Source organism: Ranitomeya imitator, chromosome 6 (assembly GCF_032444005.1).
Source record: "Ranitomeya imitator isolate aRanImi1 chromosome 6, aRanImi1.pri, whole genome shotgun sequence".
Classification (NCBI taxonomy): Eukaryota; Metazoa; Chordata; class Amphibia; order Anura; family Dendrobatidae; genus Ranitomeya; species Ranitomeya imitator.
The window spans coordinates 122,406,632-122,428,315 of NC_091287.1; the positions used below are offsets into that span (position 1 = coordinate 122,406,632).

At 44.1% G+C, this 21,684-nt stretch overlaps 1 protein-coding gene across 2 annotated transcripts in view; it reads left to right on the forward strand.

Moving 5' to 3' along the window:
* The window catches only part of ANO10 (anoctamin 10), a 358,375-nt gene that overhangs the window by 212,033 nt on the left and 124,658 nt on the right, over nucleotides 1-21,684 (forward strand). For both annotated transcript variants that reach the window (XM_069730040.1, XM_069730039.1), the window contains exon 12: nucleotides 14,333-14,452. In XM_069730040.1, coding sequence (XP_069586141.1) covers nucleotides 14,333-14,452 — 120 coding nt within the window. The remainder of the gene's footprint in view (nucleotides 1-14,332; nucleotides 14,453-21,684) is intronic.

Consider the following 21,684-nt stretch of genomic DNA (forward strand, 5'->3'; position numbering starts at 1 on the left):
CTTTTAATATCAGGATGTGAATACTGACTTATTGATATATGCTTATTTTTAAGGTGTAAGGCTACAGTAGTATCGTACGAAGTGAAGAGGCAGTGACCCACAAAGTTCCAACACAAAAGTCTCTTTAATGTTTTTCCTCACAGCATTAAAGAGTAATTCACTCAAATGCATATAACTTCAGTGTATATTATCAGTGTTCAGTTCACACCAGTTCATAGCAATACATATCATATGGCTTTACATTTGCAGTCCCTAAACAGGCCAGACCTCCCTTTTTCAGTTTCCCTGGGCAACCGCACGCCATATTACAGTCTCCATACACACAGCCTCATATGTTGCAAACACTACACACGCCAGCCCCCTCCAACTAGTTCTCGTGGGTGTCCTGCATCGCTGTATCACAGTCTCTTTACTCACACAGCCGTACACAGCCCAGGATATCCTCCGGATAGCAGCTGGGCACCATATCCACCTGTTTGCTATCGTTACACATGCTAGTCCTCTTTCGGACACTTTCCACCTCCGGGCACAGGACTGTCCACATCCATCTCTATCGGGCACAGGACATCCACCACCGGGCACAGGACTGTCCACATCCGATTCTTTCAGGCACAGGACATCCACCTTCAGGCACAGCACTGTCCACATCTGAGACCAGTACCATTTACAATTTGCATCGCTGTATACGCTGCAGGTGCCAGGCTATTCAGCTGCCCTGGGTGCTGGCTCCGCTGGCCTGTACCTCCATGCACTCAGCCAGCGCTCTGCAGGCCTCTGCTCTGCACAACAGCACACACCAGACTGACACTGACATGCACCTCACACACCTGACACACCCATAGCCCTTATTGCAGGGCTTTTACCACACAAGCCTGTGGCCTTCAGCTGCATGGAAAACCCGGACTGGAAATCCGTGACTCTCATGCACACCTATGGACTTCATCCATCTGCATGCACAACCTGGGGAGAAGACACAGCGACTCCTACCTGTGACATGAGTCACTGCCTCACAGAGGCTATGTGCACACAATCAGTAAACTCTACATTACAGCGTAGTGGATGGGATTTGAAGAAATCCCATGCCCTTTATGCGTCCACAGATGCCCGTAGATCACCTGTGGAGATGAACATGTGGCGCGTCTTTCCAGACCGCAGCATGTCTATTTATCTTGCGCAGACGCGGCCTTCCACAAGATAAATCTCACCCATACAATGTATTGGGCATGGTTCCGTGATCACAGAGGAATCACCTGCGTTCAATATACAACAGCACTTTGAATGCAGCGGATATGTGCTACATCAAAAGCGCTGCCGATTACTGACCGTGTGCACCTACCCTTACAGCTTGGTTAACTTTCTATATTACAGTGTTACATTTTCAATGCTTCTGAATAAAGCACAGTGTGTGAAATGAAACTTACACCTCTCAGAATGCGAATCACCAGGGCGCAGATTCACAAATATTAAAGGAGTATGTTCTCGATAGTAACTGCTGGCATTTTGCTAGGAAATACCATTTTTTACGCACCAAGGTGGCCAGATTTTGGTTTAGAAAACCTTTTAAGCTAGAGGTACCGTCACACATAACGATTTCTTTAATGATATCGTTGCTTTTTGTGACGTAGCAACGATATCGTTAACGAAATCGTTATGTGTGACAGCGACCAATGATCAGGCCCCTGCTGGGAGATCGTTGGTCGCTGGGAATGATCAGGACCTTTTTTTTGGTCGCTGATCACCCGCTGTCATCGCTGAATCGGCGTGTGTGACGCCGATCCAGCGATGTGTTCACTGGTAACCAGGGTAAATATCGGGTAACTAAGAGCAGGGCCACGCTTAGTAACCAGATATTTACCCTGGTTACCATTGTAAAAGTTAAAAAACAAACAAAAAAAAACAGTACATACTCACATTCTGTTGTCTGTCACGTCCCCCGGCGTCAGCTTCCCGCACTGACTGTGTCAGCGCCAGCCGGCCGTAAAGCAGAGCACAGCGGTGAAGTCATGACATCACCGCTGTGCTCTGCTTTACGGCCGGCCGGCCGGCGGGAAGGTGACGGCGGGGGATGTGACAGACACCGGAATGTGAGTATGTTGTGTTTTTTTTTTTTTTACATTTACATTGGTAACCAGGGTAAACATCGGGTTACTAAGCGCGGCCCTGCGCTTAGTAACCCGATGTTTACCCTGGTTACCCGGGAAATTCGGCATCGTTGGTCGCTGGAGAGCTGTCTGTGTGACAGCTCTCCAGCGACCACACAACGACTTACCAACGATCACGGCCAGGTCGTATCACTGGTCGTGTTCGTTGGTAAATCGTTTAGTGTAACGGTACCTTAAGTTCGGGATAACTAAATTGTTATGCAGCTTAGCTTAGTGTCAGATCTGTCCATTTTGACAATCGGTAGTAACTGTAAAAGAATGTATACATATCAAGATGAGATCGGGGTAAAGTGTGCATGGGCCGTGAAACCAGGTGTACAGACTGGACACAGCTTTGGTACGCCTTCACTGCCTACCGAAATATTCAGTGCTTATTCAAAATACGTTTTTTACCAGTCACTTGGAGCTAAGAAAATGATATAGTTCTAGTGCATATTCCATTGTTTGCTTACCTTGTTGAACACTTGTATAGTTTGGATTTAAAGGGAACCTGCCAGTTTCAGGCCTCGTGGAGCCTGGCACCAGTATTGTATTCCTGCATTTTAATTAGGCATACAGTGTGTAAAAACTCTGCTGCTCATAGCAACAAAAAACATTTGTTTAGTCCCTTACTATATGCTAATAAGCCAGGACTAGTCTGTTTTGTGTCTATTTCATTGTACTAGTTCTGGTCTACTGTCCTGTAATCACATCCATTGTGTAATTTGTCGTCTTCTTCACCATGTCTCATGGCTTCAGCGTAGGATGTTATACGAGAGCTCTTGTACTGAACTTATGACAGTGGACAGTGAAGAAGATGTCTATCAACTGACTGGGTCTGCCTATAGCACCCGAGACCAGGGCTAGTCTCTGAAAATAGATGCCCCAACAGACTAGTTCTGGCAAATTAGCAAATCCTGAGTGTCGAAACAATAGTGATTTTGTCTCTCATAGTAGCAGATTTTGTCATACCACACACTTGATTATAATGTAGGACCAAGGCATTGTATAAGACTGGTGGCATTTTTTTTTTTTAATCTTGAGGCACATGATAGTTACTGTTTAAAATGTGATAGCATTTGGTTTACCACAAAAGCCTGTAAAGGTGAATGATACTGATCAATTAGTTGACAGTGCTATTGTACTCATTCATACAAGCATGCTTGTGCCAAATGCAGATGATCATTATTTAGGGAGTTACATGTGGACTGCTGACTTCTGCAGTGCCGCTCAGAATGTCATACATAGGGATATTCTATATCTTATGTGGTGTACTGTATCAACATAGTCATGTTGAGAGGAAATGCGACCCTTAGTCCTTAAATATAAAATGTCAGACTTGTTACCCAAAACATCTTTGATTTCACAAGAGACTTCTGGCTACATGTGACAAGCTGTCTGAAGTAACATTTGTCAATCATAAAAGTTTAAACCTGAATCTCTTTTAAGTGGCAGTCGTCAATAGTGGTTTCTTTGCAGCTACTTGACCATAAAGGCCTGCTTCTGCAGTCTCATCTGGACAGTTGATGTTGAGATGTGTCTGCTGTTTGATGTTTGTGCATCATTTATGAGGGCTGTAATCTGAGGTGTGCTGTCAATTGGCAGTTTGTGAGGCTGATAACTAATGAACTTATCCTCTGCAGCTGAGGTTATTTTTGGTCTTTCTTTCCTGGGGTGGTGCTCATTGTTTTTATGACTGCAGTTGAAGTTACTTTCAAGGTTATATCAATTTTCTAGACTGACCTTCATGTCTTAACCGATTTTTGACATTTACTGGTCGGGAAGTACTTCCCAACCAATGCAGTATATGATATGACAGCTGACACCTGACACTCACTGCCCAGAGAGGTGCATTTAGAAGGCAGAGGGAGCCTCATCTACCCTCCGATCGACGCCCCTGCAACGTCATTGTGTGAGGGCTGACCGATACCAAGGTAACTCAATGTCATGCTGATGACATTTGGGCATCTAGATCTAGCAAATTTGTTACACCATGAGTATGATGTATTAAGCTTGTATGTAGTGCAGCACTGACCGTTTATAAAGCATAGCAATGCTTGAGCATTTCTACGCTTTATAAGCGATCAGAAGCAGAGTTAAAAAAGTGAAAGTCCCATAAAGAGACTAAGTATAAAAAGAGTAATGAAAAAAATTAATAAATCACAAAATAAGGAAATGTTTTAAAATAGTGTACATATAAATGAATATTTTTCATAGAAAGAAAAATGAACAAAAAAAGTAAACAGATTTGGTATCGCCGCATCCAGATTGACCCAACCTGTAAAACTGTCCCACTAGTTATACCCTTCAGTGAACTGTTTAAAAAATAATTAATAAAAGAGGCAAAAACAACTCTTTATGATCATACCGCCAAAGAAAAAGTGGAATGAAACACAATCAAAAAGATGACTGTAAATAAAAATCGTATCTTTGAAAATGTCATCTTGTCCCGCAAAAAGCAAGCCACCATACAATTCCATTAGCGAAAAAATAAAAGCTCTCAGAATAAAACGATGCAAAAATAATTATTAATTTTTTTTCTATAAGATAGTTTTTACTTTGCTAAAGCACCAAAACATAATAAAACAATATAAATATGGTATTGCTGTAATCGTACTGACACAAAGAATAAAGCTGCCTTTTCAATTTTGCCATACCCGGAACGACATATAAAAAAAAGATTCCTGGTTTGGTTGATTCTGTTTCCCAAAAATCGGAATACAAGCAATCAGAAAATATCATGTGACCGAAAATGGTGCCAATAAAAACATCAGCTTGTCCGGCAAAAAACAAGCCCTCACATGACTCTGTCAGCAGAAATATGGTAAAATTGTAACTATCACAATATGGGGATGCAAAAATTTGTTTCTGAAAAAGCTTATTTTAGTGGATGACAGCAGCCAAACCTAGAAAAAAATATATAAATATGGTATCACTGTAATCGCACTGACCTGAAGAATAAAGTTGCCTAATCAGTTATACTGCACGAGGAATGGCGTAAAAAAATAAATACAACCAGTCCTTGACCTGCTACTGATTTTTTTCATTTTGTCTCCCAAAGATCATTGTAAGGCTTGACTCACATTTGTCCTGCGCTTGGCGCTGAGCGCTTATACCCGGGGTTTCCATGTAAATCTCTGAAATGCGTGATTCACATGGAACTCCTTGCAGAAGATTCCCTATAATGAGGAAGATGGAGTCACTGTGGACGCTGTCTGACTTGTGATCCGGAGGTGTCCGTCATTTTTGGCGTGCATAAAAGCAGGGTCAGCCACAGTTTTGTGCACTTCTGAAAAGGACAAGGCTGAACAGAGGCCAGACAGAGTCCAGAGTAACTCTGCTGCCTCATTATACTGAATGGATCTCTCGGGGGTTTCATCTGAATTGCGTAAGTCCGAGATTTAAATAGAAACCCCAAAGTAAGTGCTCAGCAGAGAGCGCAGGATCAATGTGATTCCAAACATTATGTAAAATATTCCCAATAGAAGGTTCAACTAAATCCACAAAAATGCAAGTCCACACTCAGGTCCATTATCTGCTAACAGAAATATAGGTGGCTTCCACAATACTAGTAGCACAAAGGAAAAGCGCTATCGCTCCTCACCCCCCAAAAGAAAATGCAATAACGTGTGTTCAAAAGATCGTATCTACACCAAAATGGTATCAATAAAAACGTTAGCTCGGCAAGCAAAAAATAAGCCCTCACCCAACCCCAGATCACAAAAATTGCAGATGCTATGAGTCTCGGAAAATGCCAACTTTTTTTTTTTTTTTTTTTTTTTGTACAAACTTGATTTTTTTTCCACCACTTAGATAAAAAAAAGAACCTAGGCATGTTTGGTATCTACGAACTCGCAATGACCTGGAGAATCATAATGGCAGGTCAGTTTTCGCATTTAGTGAACAAGGTTTAAAAAAAACTGTAGAATTGAATTTTTTTTTGTGAATTCACAGCACTTTTAATTTTTTTCTTGTTTTCTAGTACACTATATGGCAAAACCAATGGTCTCTTTCAAAAGTACAACTCATCCTGCAAAAAAAAAAAACAAGCCCTCATACGGCCATTGACATGGGATAAAAAGTTATGGCTCTGGGAAGAAGGGGAGCAAAAAATTGATACTCAAAAATGGTATCACCCAAGGTGGTGAAGGGGTTAATGTGAATCTATGAATGGCTGCCATGCAGCTCTCGTTCACCTTCAGTAAGAGATTCTGCAGCAGATGAGGCGTGTTTTAAATGACTGCAAGGTTTGTTCTGGGAAATAAATGTTCAACCTTTCTGTACAGTTCGCACATGATATCATAAATTAGAATTTCTGAAATATTCAGTCACCCCACAGGGCTTCACTGAGTGAAACATGCATTTTGATGGTAATACCCTCGAACAAAATCTCTCTGAGTTACATCGAGAAGCCAGCTTTGTCTGCAGCAGCCTCCGCCTGTGCGCCAGAAGGTTTCCAGTTATTTGATTTTTTCACAATGCGGGGTTCTCCTGCTTGTTAATCAAATGTTGACCTTAGAAGTGTAGAGCCATGCTTTCTGCCTTGGTGGCATGTCACAGCGATGACAAGTTTTGCCTCTGGCAGTGGAAAATGCTGTGCGAAGACAGAATTACATTCACTTTTAGGGGCGTAATTTTTTTTTTCAATTTTACTGCAATTTAGTACACCATTAGAAGGCTTAGATTGTCAGAATTGAAAGATTTTGTGACAGTGGTAGACACAGCAGTTTTTTTCTTTCACAGTGTGCTTAGGATTTCTACATTAACTTTTCTTAGACACCTTGCAAAATATACCATGAACATCAAGTACTGTCATTGAGGTGACCAATGGCAGAATATAAAGCCGTGATTACAGATGTAGGAGAGAGCAGGGTTTAAAATCTAGAACATCCTTTTTTATACATATATGTGTGTATATGTAATATATACATACTATGTGTGTGTATACAATAATACAATATATGCAAACATATATGTAATATATACACACAATACATAATGTACTTATTTCTTCTATGTAAATATCTCAGGAGCCTAGGGGCTCATTTTTGATAAACAGTACCTATGCCAATACTTGTGGCTGTGGAGCAGTCTTGAAGCCGCCTGCTTGACAAACTGCTCCTTTGCCTGAAGTGACACAGCATCTAGGCTGTCAATCAAGCAAGAGGTGGTGATGCTGGGTGGGGACTAGAGCTGGAGTGACAGAGGCTTGAGATTTACAAATGGCTCTTCAGCCTCATTTGCATAATAATTCAATCACTGATTTTTCAGTAATGGAGGAACAGACTGCCCATGTAAAGATATTGCTGGACTTGTCTTTGAAAGAGTTACATGTGCATATAAATAGTTTGAGGATGAAATCCTGCTGTCAGATTCCCTTTTACCTCAAGCCCTACACATTTTACTTTTTTTTTTTTTAAATTAGCCTTGTCAGCTGTAAGATAGTGTCAGGAACCAACACTCTGCTGCCTCCAATCATCAGGACAAATGCGAAATTGACTGATACTTGATGGATGAGGCCATGGCTGCTTTCGCTACTAGGCTGCTTTCGCTACTAGGCAGCTTATTGTGCACTTCCCAGTGAACGTATAGTGTATATGTATATCCGATTCTGTACTGTCACTGTTAAGCTTCCAAGAGAAACTAGCTGCCACCACCAATCATTTATACAGGCCTATTGGACACCCATTTACGGTAACATATGGCCTCACAAGGCTTCATTTTAATCCGAAAAGTAGGCAGTGTTTTATAAAAAGATATAAAAGATATTATAAAGCTGCCAAAACAATCCAGTATATACAGTCACATAAAAATAACAAGGGATAAAAGAAAAGTGCTTTACCTGATGTCACGGAAATGGCGCAGGATCTTTATGGAGGGGAGCTCGCTGGTTGAAAATGGAACAATCCTACAGCAAGCTGTATCTCCCAGCACTGTATAATCATAATTCAGAATCTGCTTTTATCAGATAAGAGTTATGCCCACATACTTCTCAATGGTGACTTCACATAGGGCTGGTCCGTGGAATGCGGCTTAGGTCCCAAACAATTGAGGAATCCCCTACCTTCAGGATATCGGCCCCCCTAGAGTGCCCAGGCAGAAGATAATAATGCCATATTTCCTATCAGAATTTCAGCTTTTGATAACATGGCATATATAATATTATCCATCTGGACTATATTAATTTGGGGCTGATGCACAGATTGCACAGTGATGTAAGTAAATATGTTACGTTCGCCACCTCGTCTCAATGCTGAAAAAATATGTCTCTCTTAACTATGGAGATGCATGTAAAGAAGCTGCGGAGACACCATCACGTGTTTCTCGACGCAAGCAGTGAATAGCCAGGCCTTTGCCCGGGAAGGAACAACCACGGGAAGGGCAGCATCCTATGAAGGAAATCCACCTATGCCAAGCATGGTATCCATCCACAGACAGCTGTTTCGGGGTTTTTGCCCCTCATCAGTGTGGAGTAGGAATCTGGCTATTAGGAGCAGTGCCTAGTAAAAAGGCTAAAAAAGGCACAGATGATTGGCCTCGGGGAGACCAAAACATCCAACACCGCGGAGACACCATCACGTGTTTCTCAACGCAGTGATTCCAGAACACTGCCCCCATCCCTTATGGGAAATATGCAGATGCATGTAAAGAAGCTGCGGAGACACCATCACGTGTTTCTCGACGCAAGCAGTGAATAGCCAGGCCTTTCCCCGGGAAGGAACAACCACGGGAAGGGCAGCATCCTATGAAGGAAAGCCACCTATGCCAAGCATGGTATCCATCCACAGACAGCTGTTTCGGGGTTTTTGCCCCTCATCAGTGTGGAGTAGGAATCTGGCTATTAGGAGCAGTGCCTAGTAAAAAGGCTATAAAGGCACAGATGATTGGCCTAGGGACTATGGAACCTATGCCTGTCACAAAAAGACAATATTTATAACAGGACACTGGAGATAGAGCGTCTCACATCCTCAGACCAGTATTGCTTTCAATAGAGGAAACTTGTTTACCCAGGCGAGGAATGTGTCACCTCCCATCCTCTGTTTCTGGACTTCATGTCTGTTCTCCATCAGATAACCTACTTCAATGACCAGTTCACAGCAGGGGGTCATAGTTGCACAGGGGTAAGGTGGAGTGTTTAGAATGCTAGCTCTTGTTCTCTTACCAAGCTATGTTTAAGGGTACTTTCACACTGGCGTTTTTTTTAATACGTCGCAATGCGTCATTTAGGGGAAAAAACGCATCCTGCAAAGTTGTTTGCAGGATGCGTTTTTGCCCCATAGAGTAACATTACCGACGCATTGCGACTTATTGACACACGTCGCAACCGTCGTGCGACGGTTGCGTCGTGTTGTGGCGGACCGCCGGGAGCAAAAAACGTTAAATGTAACGTTTTTTGCTCCAGAAGGACCGCTTTTTCCGACCGCGCATGCGCAGCCGGAAATCCACCCCCACCTCCCCACACCTCACAATGGGGCAGCGGATGCGCCCGAGAATGCATCCGTTGCACCCGTTTTGCGGCGCTAACAACGCTAGCGTCGGAATCTCGGCCCGACGCAATGCGACGGGCCGAATTCCGACGCTAGTGTGAAAGTAGCCTAAGTCCTCAGTATGAGATTGGCATGTCCCCTCTCAAGAGATGGCTTTATAGATTGGTCCTATTTTCTTTGGTTCATTCATACAGTACCTATGGCAATATTTTTCTTGTAGAGGGGGACTGTATTGAAGCCTCCTGCTTGACCAACAGCTCATTATCTCAAGTGACACAATATATAGGCTGTCAATCAAGCAAGAGGAGGTGGTGCTGGGTGGGAAATAGAGCTGTAGTGACAGAGGCTTCAGATTTACAAATAGCTCTTGGGATTAGGTGTTCGGTAGGGTCAAAACTCCATATGTTGAATGCTAGAGTCACAGCCACACTTCATTGTAGCCACTGCCTTTTAAAGTACCACACATGAACATCATGTACCTGCAGCCAAAAACTTGTGTCCTGCGTATCTAGCTGTATACTGAAAATGGTGAATATATTTTAGATATTGAAACCTGGGAAATGGAAAAGATTTATCTTTGCGAAACTTTCTACAGGAACTCTTGGTGTTGGTTTTCCTAGAAACGCTTCATTGAACAGAGATGATTCCACTTTCTATTGAATGCAGTTTTCAGATAGCCAACATTGATTCAATGGCTTTTTCTATATGTATTTATATCCAGTTCCATGTTTTAAAGACAGATTTAAAGACAAATTTTTTTCTGCTAGTGCCTTATGACCTTTTTTGGGGGGTGGGGGAGGAGGTTGCCTTTGTGTCAGCTTTTTCTGTCACCGGAAAGGAAAAAAAAAGAAATCTCTCAAGTGTTGACGAAAACCAGCACTTAGCTCCATAGGAGCGGCTTGTCCTCTGTCATTAATGTTCTTCAGCTGGGATGATTCTGTGGTATTAACTGATATCTATAATCAGCAAAGTAACTGCTCGAAAAAAACAAATGAAATGAAAGCGTACCCCATGTGACGGTATTGTCTGTGAAGCCGAGCTCTCCTCTCTCTTATCTACATTGTTTCATCATGGCTTTATGTGAAGTCACAGGTGGCCGTGGCTTTCTAGGCTGTGTTTAATAGGCCATTCGGTGGGACATAGGCTCATTATAAAATGACAGGTCAAACCCGAATATTCGTCAAGTTAACAATGTGAAGTACAGTTGGTTGGAAGCAAATAGTATGTAGTAATCTGCATCCCTTTTTAAGATTTCCTGATACATCATTTATGATCATTATCGAATACTGCTGCTGAGCTTTATGCTCATGGCTCATAGGTATGTATATGTGTGTATATATATATATATATATATACTAGCTATTGAACCCGTTCTATGCCCGGGTGGCGAGCATTTATATTGGTACATGGTCTCCATCCTGGTATGTGCTGCTCCATCCTGCGTCCCCATCCTGTCATGTGCTGCTCCATCCTGCGTCCCCATCCTGTCATGACCTGCTCCATCCTGCGCCCCCATCCTGTCATGTGCTGCTCCATCCTGCGTCCCCATCCTGTCATGAGCTGCTCCATCCTGCGCCCCCATTCTGACGTGCTGCTCCCATCCTGCGCCCCCATTCTGACATGTGCTGCACCCATCCTGCGCCTCCATTCTGTCATTTGCTGCTGCCATCCTGCACCCCCATCCTGTCATGTGCTGCTCCATCCTGCGTCCCCATCCTGTCATGTGCTGCTCCCAACCTGCACCCCATTCTGTCATGTGCTGCTTCCATCCTGCACCCCCGTTCTGTCATGTGTTGCTCCCATCCTGCACCCCCGTTCTGTCATGTGCTGCTCCATCCTGCGTCCCCATCCTGTCATGACCTGCTCCATCCTGCGCCCCCATCCTGTCATGTGCTGCTCCATCCTGCGTCCCCATCCTGTCATGAGCTGCTCCATCCTGCGCCCCCATTCTGACGTGCTGCTCCCATCCTGCGCCCCCATTCTGACATGTGCTGCACCCATCCTGCGCCTCCATTCTGTCATTTGCTGCTGCCATCCTGCACCCCCATTCTGTCATGTGCTGCTCCATCCTGCGTCCCCATCCTGTCATGTGCTGCTCCCAACCTGCGCCCCATTCTGTCATGTGCTGCTTCCATTCTGCACCCCCGTTCTGTCATGTGTTGCTCCCATCCTGCACCCCCGTTCTGTCATGTGCTGCTTCCATCCTGCACCCCCGTTCTGTCATGTGCTGCTGCCATCCTGCGCCTCCGTTCTGTCATGTGCTGCTGCCATCCTGCACCCCCGTTCTGTCATGTGCTGCTCCCATCCTGCGCCCCCGTTCTGTCATGTGCTGCTTCCATCCTGCACCCCCATTCTGTCATGTGCTGCTGCCATCCTGCACCCCTGTTCTGTCATGTGCTGCCCTATTCTGTCATGTGCTGCTCCCATCCTGCGCCACCGTTCTGTAATTTGCTGCTCCCATCCATATGCCCCATACGCTGCTCCATAAAGGTTTATGGCCCCCATAAGATGCTCCATAGTATATGCCCCGTACACTGCTCCATAAAGGTTTATGGCCCCCATAAGATGCTCCATAGTATATGCCCCCGTACACTGCTCCATAAAGGTTTATGGCCTCCATAAGATGCTCCAAATTATATGCCCCATACACTGCTCCATAAAGGTTTATGGCCCCCATAAGATGCTCCATAGTATATGCCCCGTACACTGCTCCATTATGGTTGATGACCCCCATAAGATGCTCCATAGTATATGCCCCTGTACACTGCTCCATTATGGTTGATGGCCCCCATAAGATGCTCCATAGTATATGCCCCTGTACACTGCTCCGTAAAGGTTTATGGCCCCCATAAGATGCTCCATATTATATGCCCTTACACTGCTCCATAAAGGTCACAGGCAGAGGACCCCGAGGACAGAGCGGCGGGCAGCGCTGGAACGGGACAGACAGGTGAATATAGCTTATACTCACCCTCCTGGCGCGTCCCTGCTATCCGTTGGAGATCGCGGTGTGCGTTCAGTGCTTACGTATACCGTGATCTCCTGGGAGCGTCACTCTGTGGGGTCCAGACTGCGCCGGCGCTTGTATATATATACATATACGGTATATATAGTTACCTAATGTCCTGCAATGACTGCACATTAGGAAAGAGACATAGCGAATCAGAAAAACTATACCACATTTCTAATAGGAGATATTTGCTAATATTGTTAATGTTACACCTACCACATATTGAGATAGGATCTTGGATATGGGAACACACCTTTAATGCCTATTGGCAAATTTAGCGGAACAACTTTTCTTTCCAGTGGTGGAGGGTGGTAAGCAGCTGGCATACATTTACTAGACCGTAGACAAATGTCCATATAGCCCTCATAAACATTAGGTAATAAATTATGAAAATATCCATTGAAAAATGTTTTGTCATGACCTTTTTAAAGGGGTTGTCCAGGACTGACTTACTGAGCAAGCTGTAGCGTTCCGATCTCTTCACTGCTTACTTCCGGGCTTTGAGGAGCAGTTATCAGCTGATCGATGAGCGTGCTGGGCGTCAGACCAACATAGATCTCATATGTATAGGTCATCAATATGTAAGTCTCGAACAACCCCTTTAAGTATTTTATCATAATCTTGAGACAGTTAGCGAAGTAATTTGCACTTCTTAAAATGTCCTATTTTTTTTCAGAGAGTGCCCCTTTGAGCTTCCTACTTGTACAGTCTGTTGTTCATTTACCTTGATGTGGGCCTCCAGCACTTATAAACAACCTGTCTCCATGAAAATGCACTCAATATTCAAGCTACATTTTATAGAACAATATAAGCTGACCAGATTGTTATATAGATTTGTGCGAAAAGATTCAATGTATCTTTTTTTATCCTTTGAACACTGTCCATTTTTGGCTTAGTAGTCAAGTGAGTGCGCCTTGTCACTGTCCGATATCTATCTTTGTATGTTCACATATGCAAAGAAGGCTGTCAATCACATAGTAGGACCAACCACTTCACTGAAAACTACAGACTAATAGGCTACTTTCACACTATTTGTCTTCAGAGAATGAGGATCATGAGACGAGTCATATCACGTGCGATGCCGTATCAAGGAGCATAATAGCACACAACGTGCTGGAGAAGACAAATAGTTCTGATGAGGCCTAGATATTGGCCGAAACGTCAACCTATTTTGTCACAGTGGATCAATAAAATTATTTCACCTTTTTTGCATATGAACTGAGAGTGCCGGATTTTTTCTATTTGACAATGTGACAGGTCATCTTTATGTTGTTCTTTTTAATACAGGCTCTGTTATGCACATAGTTATTTAATGAAGGCCGCTGCTGCATTACTTCCGGGGTCTTTCTCTATTCCAGCAAATAAAACAGAAGATGGTTCAGGATATGGAGTTTATTGTGCCGCGATACAGTACCGCTCTGCGTATTCATTGCTTAGGGATAACAAAAGGGGACCAAAAAATGAACTAAACCATAAACAAAATAAATGGAGACGGACCTCTGATAACAAAGGGACATGTTTGGCAAAGCTGCTGTAATTGTCATCTGGTGCCAGAAAACGAGCATAGGAGCCTCGCTAATCTTCCAGGGAACACAAGTAGTGGAGCTTGAGAAATCTCTTTGGGATGATAGTCTGCCTTTGTTTGTCTTCTAGCTTTCGGCTAACATTATTCTTTCTCCTATTTAATTTGACAGCACGCTCTGTTAGCTCTGAAGTTTATCTTGGCATTTGTGATTCCCAACAAACCATATGACATCCAGATAAAATTAGCCAGACTGGAATTTGAGTCCATGGAAGCCCTCAAACAGAAACAGGTAAGTGAATAATGGCCCTATGTGAATGTAAGCTAGGCAAGAGAAGAGAGGAAAAATCTTTAATTATGGAAATTCTACCATTTCGGAAGTGCTTTGTTACGGTGCTGAAGACAGGTAATTTCCATTTGCTTCCTCTGGAGCTTGCATCTTATATTTGCTTTTCAGTTCACAGCCCAGGGTTGAGTCCCTGTATTCATATAAAGTACATTTTTATTTAGAAAGTTGTTTAATCCAGTGAGAGTCACAAAAGATTGCTCCTACAGATCCTGAAAGCAGGTAAAAGGGGGTTGTCGTAATGGTCACTTATGATCCAGGAGAGGAGTAATTAAAAAAAAATTCACGCCCAAGAACAGACATATAAAAACCGTACGTAAGGTGCATGTAAGGCCAACAGAATGACGCCCTTGGTCATTTTTTTAAATCTTTTTCTATAAAGATATTATAAAGCCAATAAAAAGTGGTTTTCTCACAAGATTTCACAATACAAACTGCGTAAACTATTACATAGATCTCTTAGATGGAATAGCTGCTATACTTACTTTGAAGTTTCATGGCAAAATGGCAACATCCAGGAGGGGGCCCGTGTACAGAGTGCAAAGCATTGGGTTGGGAACGCTTGGTAATAGCCATGCCAACGTTCCTAATCCACGTCCTTCCACAACCATTCTCCACCTCCAACTGGTCACTGTTTTCTAGGAGGTTTCAGGAACATATGAATCTTCTGTGAAATCTCCTCAACATTTTGGGAGCCTCCTGGTCATTTCAGAAGAGTTGACAAGTATGTGTCTAATCCTTTTTGAGTATGTTATCGACTGATCTTAAAATCTCTCTCACTTCCTCAGTAGTCTCAATTTCTCCTCCCCTGCCATGACAGTCAATCTGCTTCCAGTGATTGAGCGTTCTGAGCCCCTTTCTTATACCCAGACCCGACAAAGGATTTATTATTGTGTCTTCTGTCTGTAAGAGGTTAATAGTATTGGCCTCAAATGTGTCATTTGGGCCTATCTAAAGGTACCTTCACACTGAGCAACTTTACAACGAGAACGACAGCGATCCGTAACGTTGCAGCGTCCTGGATAGCGATCTCGTTGTGTTTGACACGCAGCAGCGATCTGGATCCCGCTGTGCCATCGCTGGTCGGCGCTAGAAGTCCAGAACTTTATTTGGTCGTCAGGTCGGCGTGTATCGTCGTGTTTGACAGCAAAAGCAACAATGCCAGCAATGTTTTACATGGAGCTAACAACCAGCTACAACGATAAGTGAGTTGCCGTTACGTCACTGGATCGCTCCTGCATCGTTCTGGAGTTGCTGTGTTTGATGTCTCTACAGCGACCTAAACAGCGACGCTGCAGCGATCGGCTCGTTGTCTATATCGCTGCAGCGTCGCTGAGTGTGACGGTACCTTTAGACCATCGGCTGAGTACAATTGTAGCCCCTGCACCCACTATAGTTACACCTTGGCTTACGCTCCAGCTGAGCATTTTCTTACATTTTACCCAGTGATTCTTGAGATATGTATATGCTCCAAGTGGCACACATTACAGCAATTTTGCATTTTAAAATCATGCACCAAGATTAGTGCTGAATTTTTCCTCTACACAGTTTTTTTATATACCGTATTTTTCAGGTTATTAGACTCCCTTTTTTTTCCTTCCAAATTTGGGAGTTAAAAGGGGTCCGTCTGTTAATCTGAAGGTACAGAATTTTACCTGGGGGCAGCAGTGATGGAGCAGGGTCACAACTTCAGCAGTTTGGTAGCGGCTGTGACAGGAGTGGGGCGATGTTGTGGACCCCGTACTCTGAGAAGCAGTTGGCAGTGAGTGGAGGTCCCCACTCCCGTGCATATCCCTGCATTGGGCTTCGGATAAATGGCCACCGGAGGCGGCACATGCGCAGATTGAGATTTCACTATATGAGATCTCGTCTCTTGAGTTCTCAATCTGCACATGCACTGCCTCCGGCAGCCATTTTCCCGAAGCCCTCCACAGGGATATTTATGGGAAAGGGGATCACAACTCATCGGTCCGATATTTTCAGAGAGGACGGGGCCCGCAGCATCGCCTCACTCCTTCTGCCGTCGTCAACCTGAATCAGTGACCCTTCTGAGAGGACGGGGGCCCGCAACTTCGCCCCTCTCCTGCCGTCGACCTTCTGAAGCAGTGACCCTGGCTTCTCTGAACCCGCTCCACTGCCGCCACCCAGGTAAGCTACCGTTAAAACAGATTATAAGGTGCACCATTAAAAAAAAATCTTATTTTCCACCCAAAAATTTCGGGTGCGTTTTATAATCCAAGAAATCACTATATACAGATCATACTGTACTTTTTTGCACACCAGATCCATTGTGTGTACATGGATATAAACCCATGGCTCAGTGATGCTAATAAATACTAAATTACAATGCTTATTAATTCTGCACTTCTACAAGCTTGCCTTTTATTGCGCTGTTTTTCTTTCTACCTACATGCTTTCTTATTATCTTGCATTATCCGATGCCTCGTCCTTTAAGTTTATGCTAAATTCGAGTTCCATCTTATCCATTAAACAAATAGCCAAAGGTGCTATCTCGCACATGGGTACACCCAGGCATAGCAAGCGCTGTCTAGATTTAAGAACGCGAACACTAATGATTTGGGAGCGGTGTATTTTTCCCTGAGGTTCGATAGAGGCTGTACTTCGCCCCTGTCTTTGTGCTTCCCTGCTTATTTATTATGTACATTGGCTGGCTGAGAGGGACAATGTGGGAAGAGGAGGCCTAATTAATGCCTCACCTTAGACAACAGTCAGGTAGTGTGCAGTGAGCAGTGTACTAAGTGAGTGTTGTGGCCGCTGAAAGATCCTATTATCAGCAGATGGTGCTTGGTGCGGCCATGCTTTCCTTACACAGCTCTAGTGAATCAGTAACATGAATAATCACTGCTGCTGTTTGCTCAGGGCACTAGATGAGTCTCCAAAAACTGCAAATTCGGTTTCTTTTCCTGTTATTAAAATTGTGGTTTGTCTTTACACTATTAAAACAAGACCATATTATGTCCTCTTCTGTCTGAGTACGTTGGTATCTCTTTACTTCCCAATCTTCTGGCCCAGATCCTGGAAATTAAATTAAAAGTAGTTAAGCGGCCCCCTTGAGAATTACAATATGACTCATTTGGATGCTGGGAGTAAAACCAGATCACATTAAATCAAATTTAAAGGTCTGATCCCTGGGAGCTGTGGGCTGAGCATATCCTGTTATATAATAGTTTTCTATTATGTTATGGTACTTGTAAGTCAGAGCTATAGGGGAGGGGTGCATTATTTTTTGTATGGGATTTATATTGACATGACCGGTGTTTAGTGAACACAATTGTGAGTTATTTTCTAAATAATGATCGGTGAAATCAGAAAGGGGGTGTCCAATCATTTTCAGCACCTGTTAAAGGAAATCTGTCAGCAGGTTTTTGCTAGTTAATCTGAGAACATTATAATGTAGAGGCAGAGAGACGGATTCCAGGGTAGTTCTTAACAGCAACATAGAAAAATATACCAACACCAGTCAGATCACAAATGCATAGGCAGAATGCAGCAGACCACCTTTATAAAGGCAGGGACAGCACAGGTGCACACTACTGATAAAAGCAACGACTCACAAACCTACCAAATTATGCAGCGGTTGGCTGCCTAGTAGAAAAAATGCACACAAATGAGGCATGAGTAGAACGCCAGTCATACAGGTATGTGTGATGCACAGTGTCTGGCTTACAGCCAATTAATGACGTCTATAATATTATGTCAGGCAAGCTGCCCAGCACTATATGAGCCCAAGCAACAAAAAAGGGGCCCTGCTGCGTCCTGCAAAAAATGGTAAAAAGTGCAATAAAAGATGAAGAAAAATAATAAATAATGCATATGATAAATACATTAAATGAGGTATTGGTTGATATTTTGGCCAAAATAAATAAGCTCGAACCCAATGTCAAGGGTCCTTATGCTTGCAAGTCCTAACACTAATTTCTCCTTCCCCATGACAACACCAGGGAGAGAGAGGGGATCCGCCCTTCAGGGACAGGAAACCTACAGCTAAAAAGGATGGGTACCTCTCCCTCACATCAGTTTGGTTTCCTGTCCCTGAAGGGGAACCTTCAGTTCGGGCATATCTAAAGTCTTAAGACAAGAAGACCAGAAGGTGTCAAGGCCCGGCCAAACCAGTACAAGCTGGTGTGGTATCCTGAAACCGCCACAACTGGGATTGAGGGGGTCTTCCAGGATGAGCTGGACTTCCGGGCGACCGTTCTGCGCATGTGCGGGACGCGCCAAAGTCACCCCCTGATGACGTTGCTGGGAGCCACATGAAAAGGAGAAACTTTTCCGGTATGGAACCGGAAGTCGTACAGGGGACGCCGGGTGGTTTGTTCAAAAAGGAAGTCTGGTGAGATGCTCCCTGCAGCTGGCGGTCCCCTGTAAAATGGAGGTACAAGACAGTGAACCTCAGCATCCACAGCAGCAGAAAGTGGCAGAGGCAGCAGCAACAGTCAAGGAGAAGACTGCATGATTCTTCAGGTAAGCGGAGTGGACGTTCCATTCCACTCAGCACAGCAGGAGCTCCAGCGCAAGTGGACAAGTCTCCAGCCTCAAAAGGCCCCTCAGTGGACCCTATTCCTCCTCCAAAACCAGTACCCCCGGCTGTGTCTGATTGGTGAGTGATCTTCATGAAAGTTCACTTTGTGATTGGGGTCCCCTTTCTCTTTCATTATTCAGGGAGGAAAAAGTTTGGCTAAAACCAAACACAGAAGTTGCCCAAGGTGTAAGGAGGATTTACCTATCGCCTGGGATAAAAGACTAGAATATAGAACATGTGCTATGTGAGAAGACCCCAAATTTCGTCTCCGAGCTAAGATCAGTAAACAAGATGGAGGCTGAAAGCACATTTAGACCTCTCGCACAATGAAGTAGTGTCAGGAAACAGAAGGCTAGTAAGCACCCTGAATATGAGTTCTCTAGTTCCGAGGAGAAAGATTCAGGTTCATCAGACGCTTCCTCAGACGAAGAAGTAGAGGGGCACCATTTTTTCCCTTTAGAAGAAATAGAAAGTCTGGCTAAAGATCCACTATGGGAGTAATGGACCCTCGCCCCGGAAAAAAACGATGCAAGATGTAATGTTTGCAGGACCGGCCCAAAGAAAACAGAGGTAATTTCCCCAAAATGAAAATATACAGGCCCTGATTAAAAAGGAATGTGAGAAACTGGATAGGAAGAAATCTTCTGTAAATATCCCTTTGAGGATGTAGCGTCAACATCCTGGGATAAAGCCCCAAAACTAGATGTAGCCTTAGCAAAGGCCTCCAAGATATTTTCCCTCCCTTTCAAGGACATGGGAGTTTTAAAAGACCCACTAGATAAAAAGGCAGGTTCTTTCCTTAAAGGCACATGGGAAACATCAGGAGGGGGTTTAAGACATGCTATAGCAGCAATCTACAACTCTAGATTCCTAATGATATGGCTAGACCAGATGGAAAAACAACTTCGGGATAGAGTATTCAGATTATAGAGTCCAGTCTCTTAATGCGGGGGCTGCAGCTTTTCTGGCAGATTCATCAGCCGACTCTGTTCAACTAGTGGCCAAGTCTACAGCTCTCTCTAAAGAAGCCCGTACAACACTTTGGCTTAAATGCTGGCCAGAAGACATATGGACTAAATCAAAACTATGCTCCATCACCTGTGCAGGAAATTTTTTATTTGGGTAAACATTAAATTACATCCTTCAGAAGGCAGGGGATAAGAAAAATGGGTTCCCTAGCCTGCTATTGAATCTAAAAAATATCAAAGATCGAGCCAAGCACTCTTCAGGAATTCCTGGGGCTTATGTTGGACTCCCAGAAGCAAGAGTGTCGCCTTCCGGAGGACAAAGGGGAAAAAATTGCGGGTCAAGTGTTGAGGGCATTCACGATACCCATCCATAACTTTGAGAAAGTCCACATCCCTGTTAGTTTCCCTAACCTCCTGTTTGCCAGCAGTTCAGTGAGCCCAAATACACACCAGGGGGCTCCAGTGGGACAGCTTAAAAAAACAGGTTTCCCTAAAGGGTCAATTAGAAGGTCGCATGACTCTATTTTCAACAACTATTCGCTCCCTGAGTTGGTGGATAGAGATGGACAGTCTGACCAAGGGGATCTCTTGGGTGACCACAGTGTCTCGAGTAGTCACCATGGATGCAAGCCCCACAGGGTAGGGTGCTCATCTGGACATCAGGGTTACTCAGGGGGTCTGGACAGGTCAGCAGTTGAATGTATCCTTGAACCAAAAGGAACTATTAGCAGTCTGTTATGCCCTGATAGAGTTCTTACATGCCTTCGGGGTCATCACATGCAAATATTTTCAGACAACCGGGTAATGGTAACCTATCTGAACCATCAGGGGGGAACCAGTCATGGGCCTTGATAGACATAACTCAGATTTTCCGGATGGCAGAAAGCAATCTCCTCTCCCTGATGGCACTTCACATTCATGGGATAGAAAACCACAATGCAGACTTTCTGAGCCGCACTCAGTTGAAACATGGCGAATGGGTGCTAAAAAGAGTTCATTTTCAACCAGATTATGGAAATGTGGGGTCTCCCGGTCATAGATTTCTGAGCCAATGTCAACAACACGAAGGTAGACTCCTTTTGTTCCATATACCCCAGAGGGAACCCTCAGGCTCTACATGCCTGTATTATTCTGTGGAATCAGAGCCTGGCCTACGCCTCCCCCCAGTCATCCTTATCCCGGTCATCCTTATATCAGGGAGGACAGGGCAAAAGAAATATTGATAGCCTTTTTCTTGCCAAGAAGAACTTGGTTCTCCTGGCTGAGGATGATGTCCATCACCGACCCCTGGATACTACCTGAAGTTCCGAACCTTCTCTCCCAGGTACCGGTATATCATCCTCAGGCAGCGAATTTACACTTAACAGAATGAAATTTGAAAGGGCGCTTTTGTGGGATAAAGGGGTTTTCCCCAACTTAGTTTCCACCCTACTGCGGAGTAGAAAAATCGTCATTACCAAAGCCTACGGTAAAACCTGGATAAAATTCCTATCTACCTCGGGGGATCAGACTCCAGGATGGAGTCCCAATTACGGCCACCCTGGAGTTATACAAAAGAGGTTAGAACGAAGCCTTGCTACTAACACTCTGAAGGTTCAGGTGGCTGCTCTGGGGGCCCTGTACAATCATGATGTAGCAAGCAATCCTTGGGTAGCAAGATTCAATAG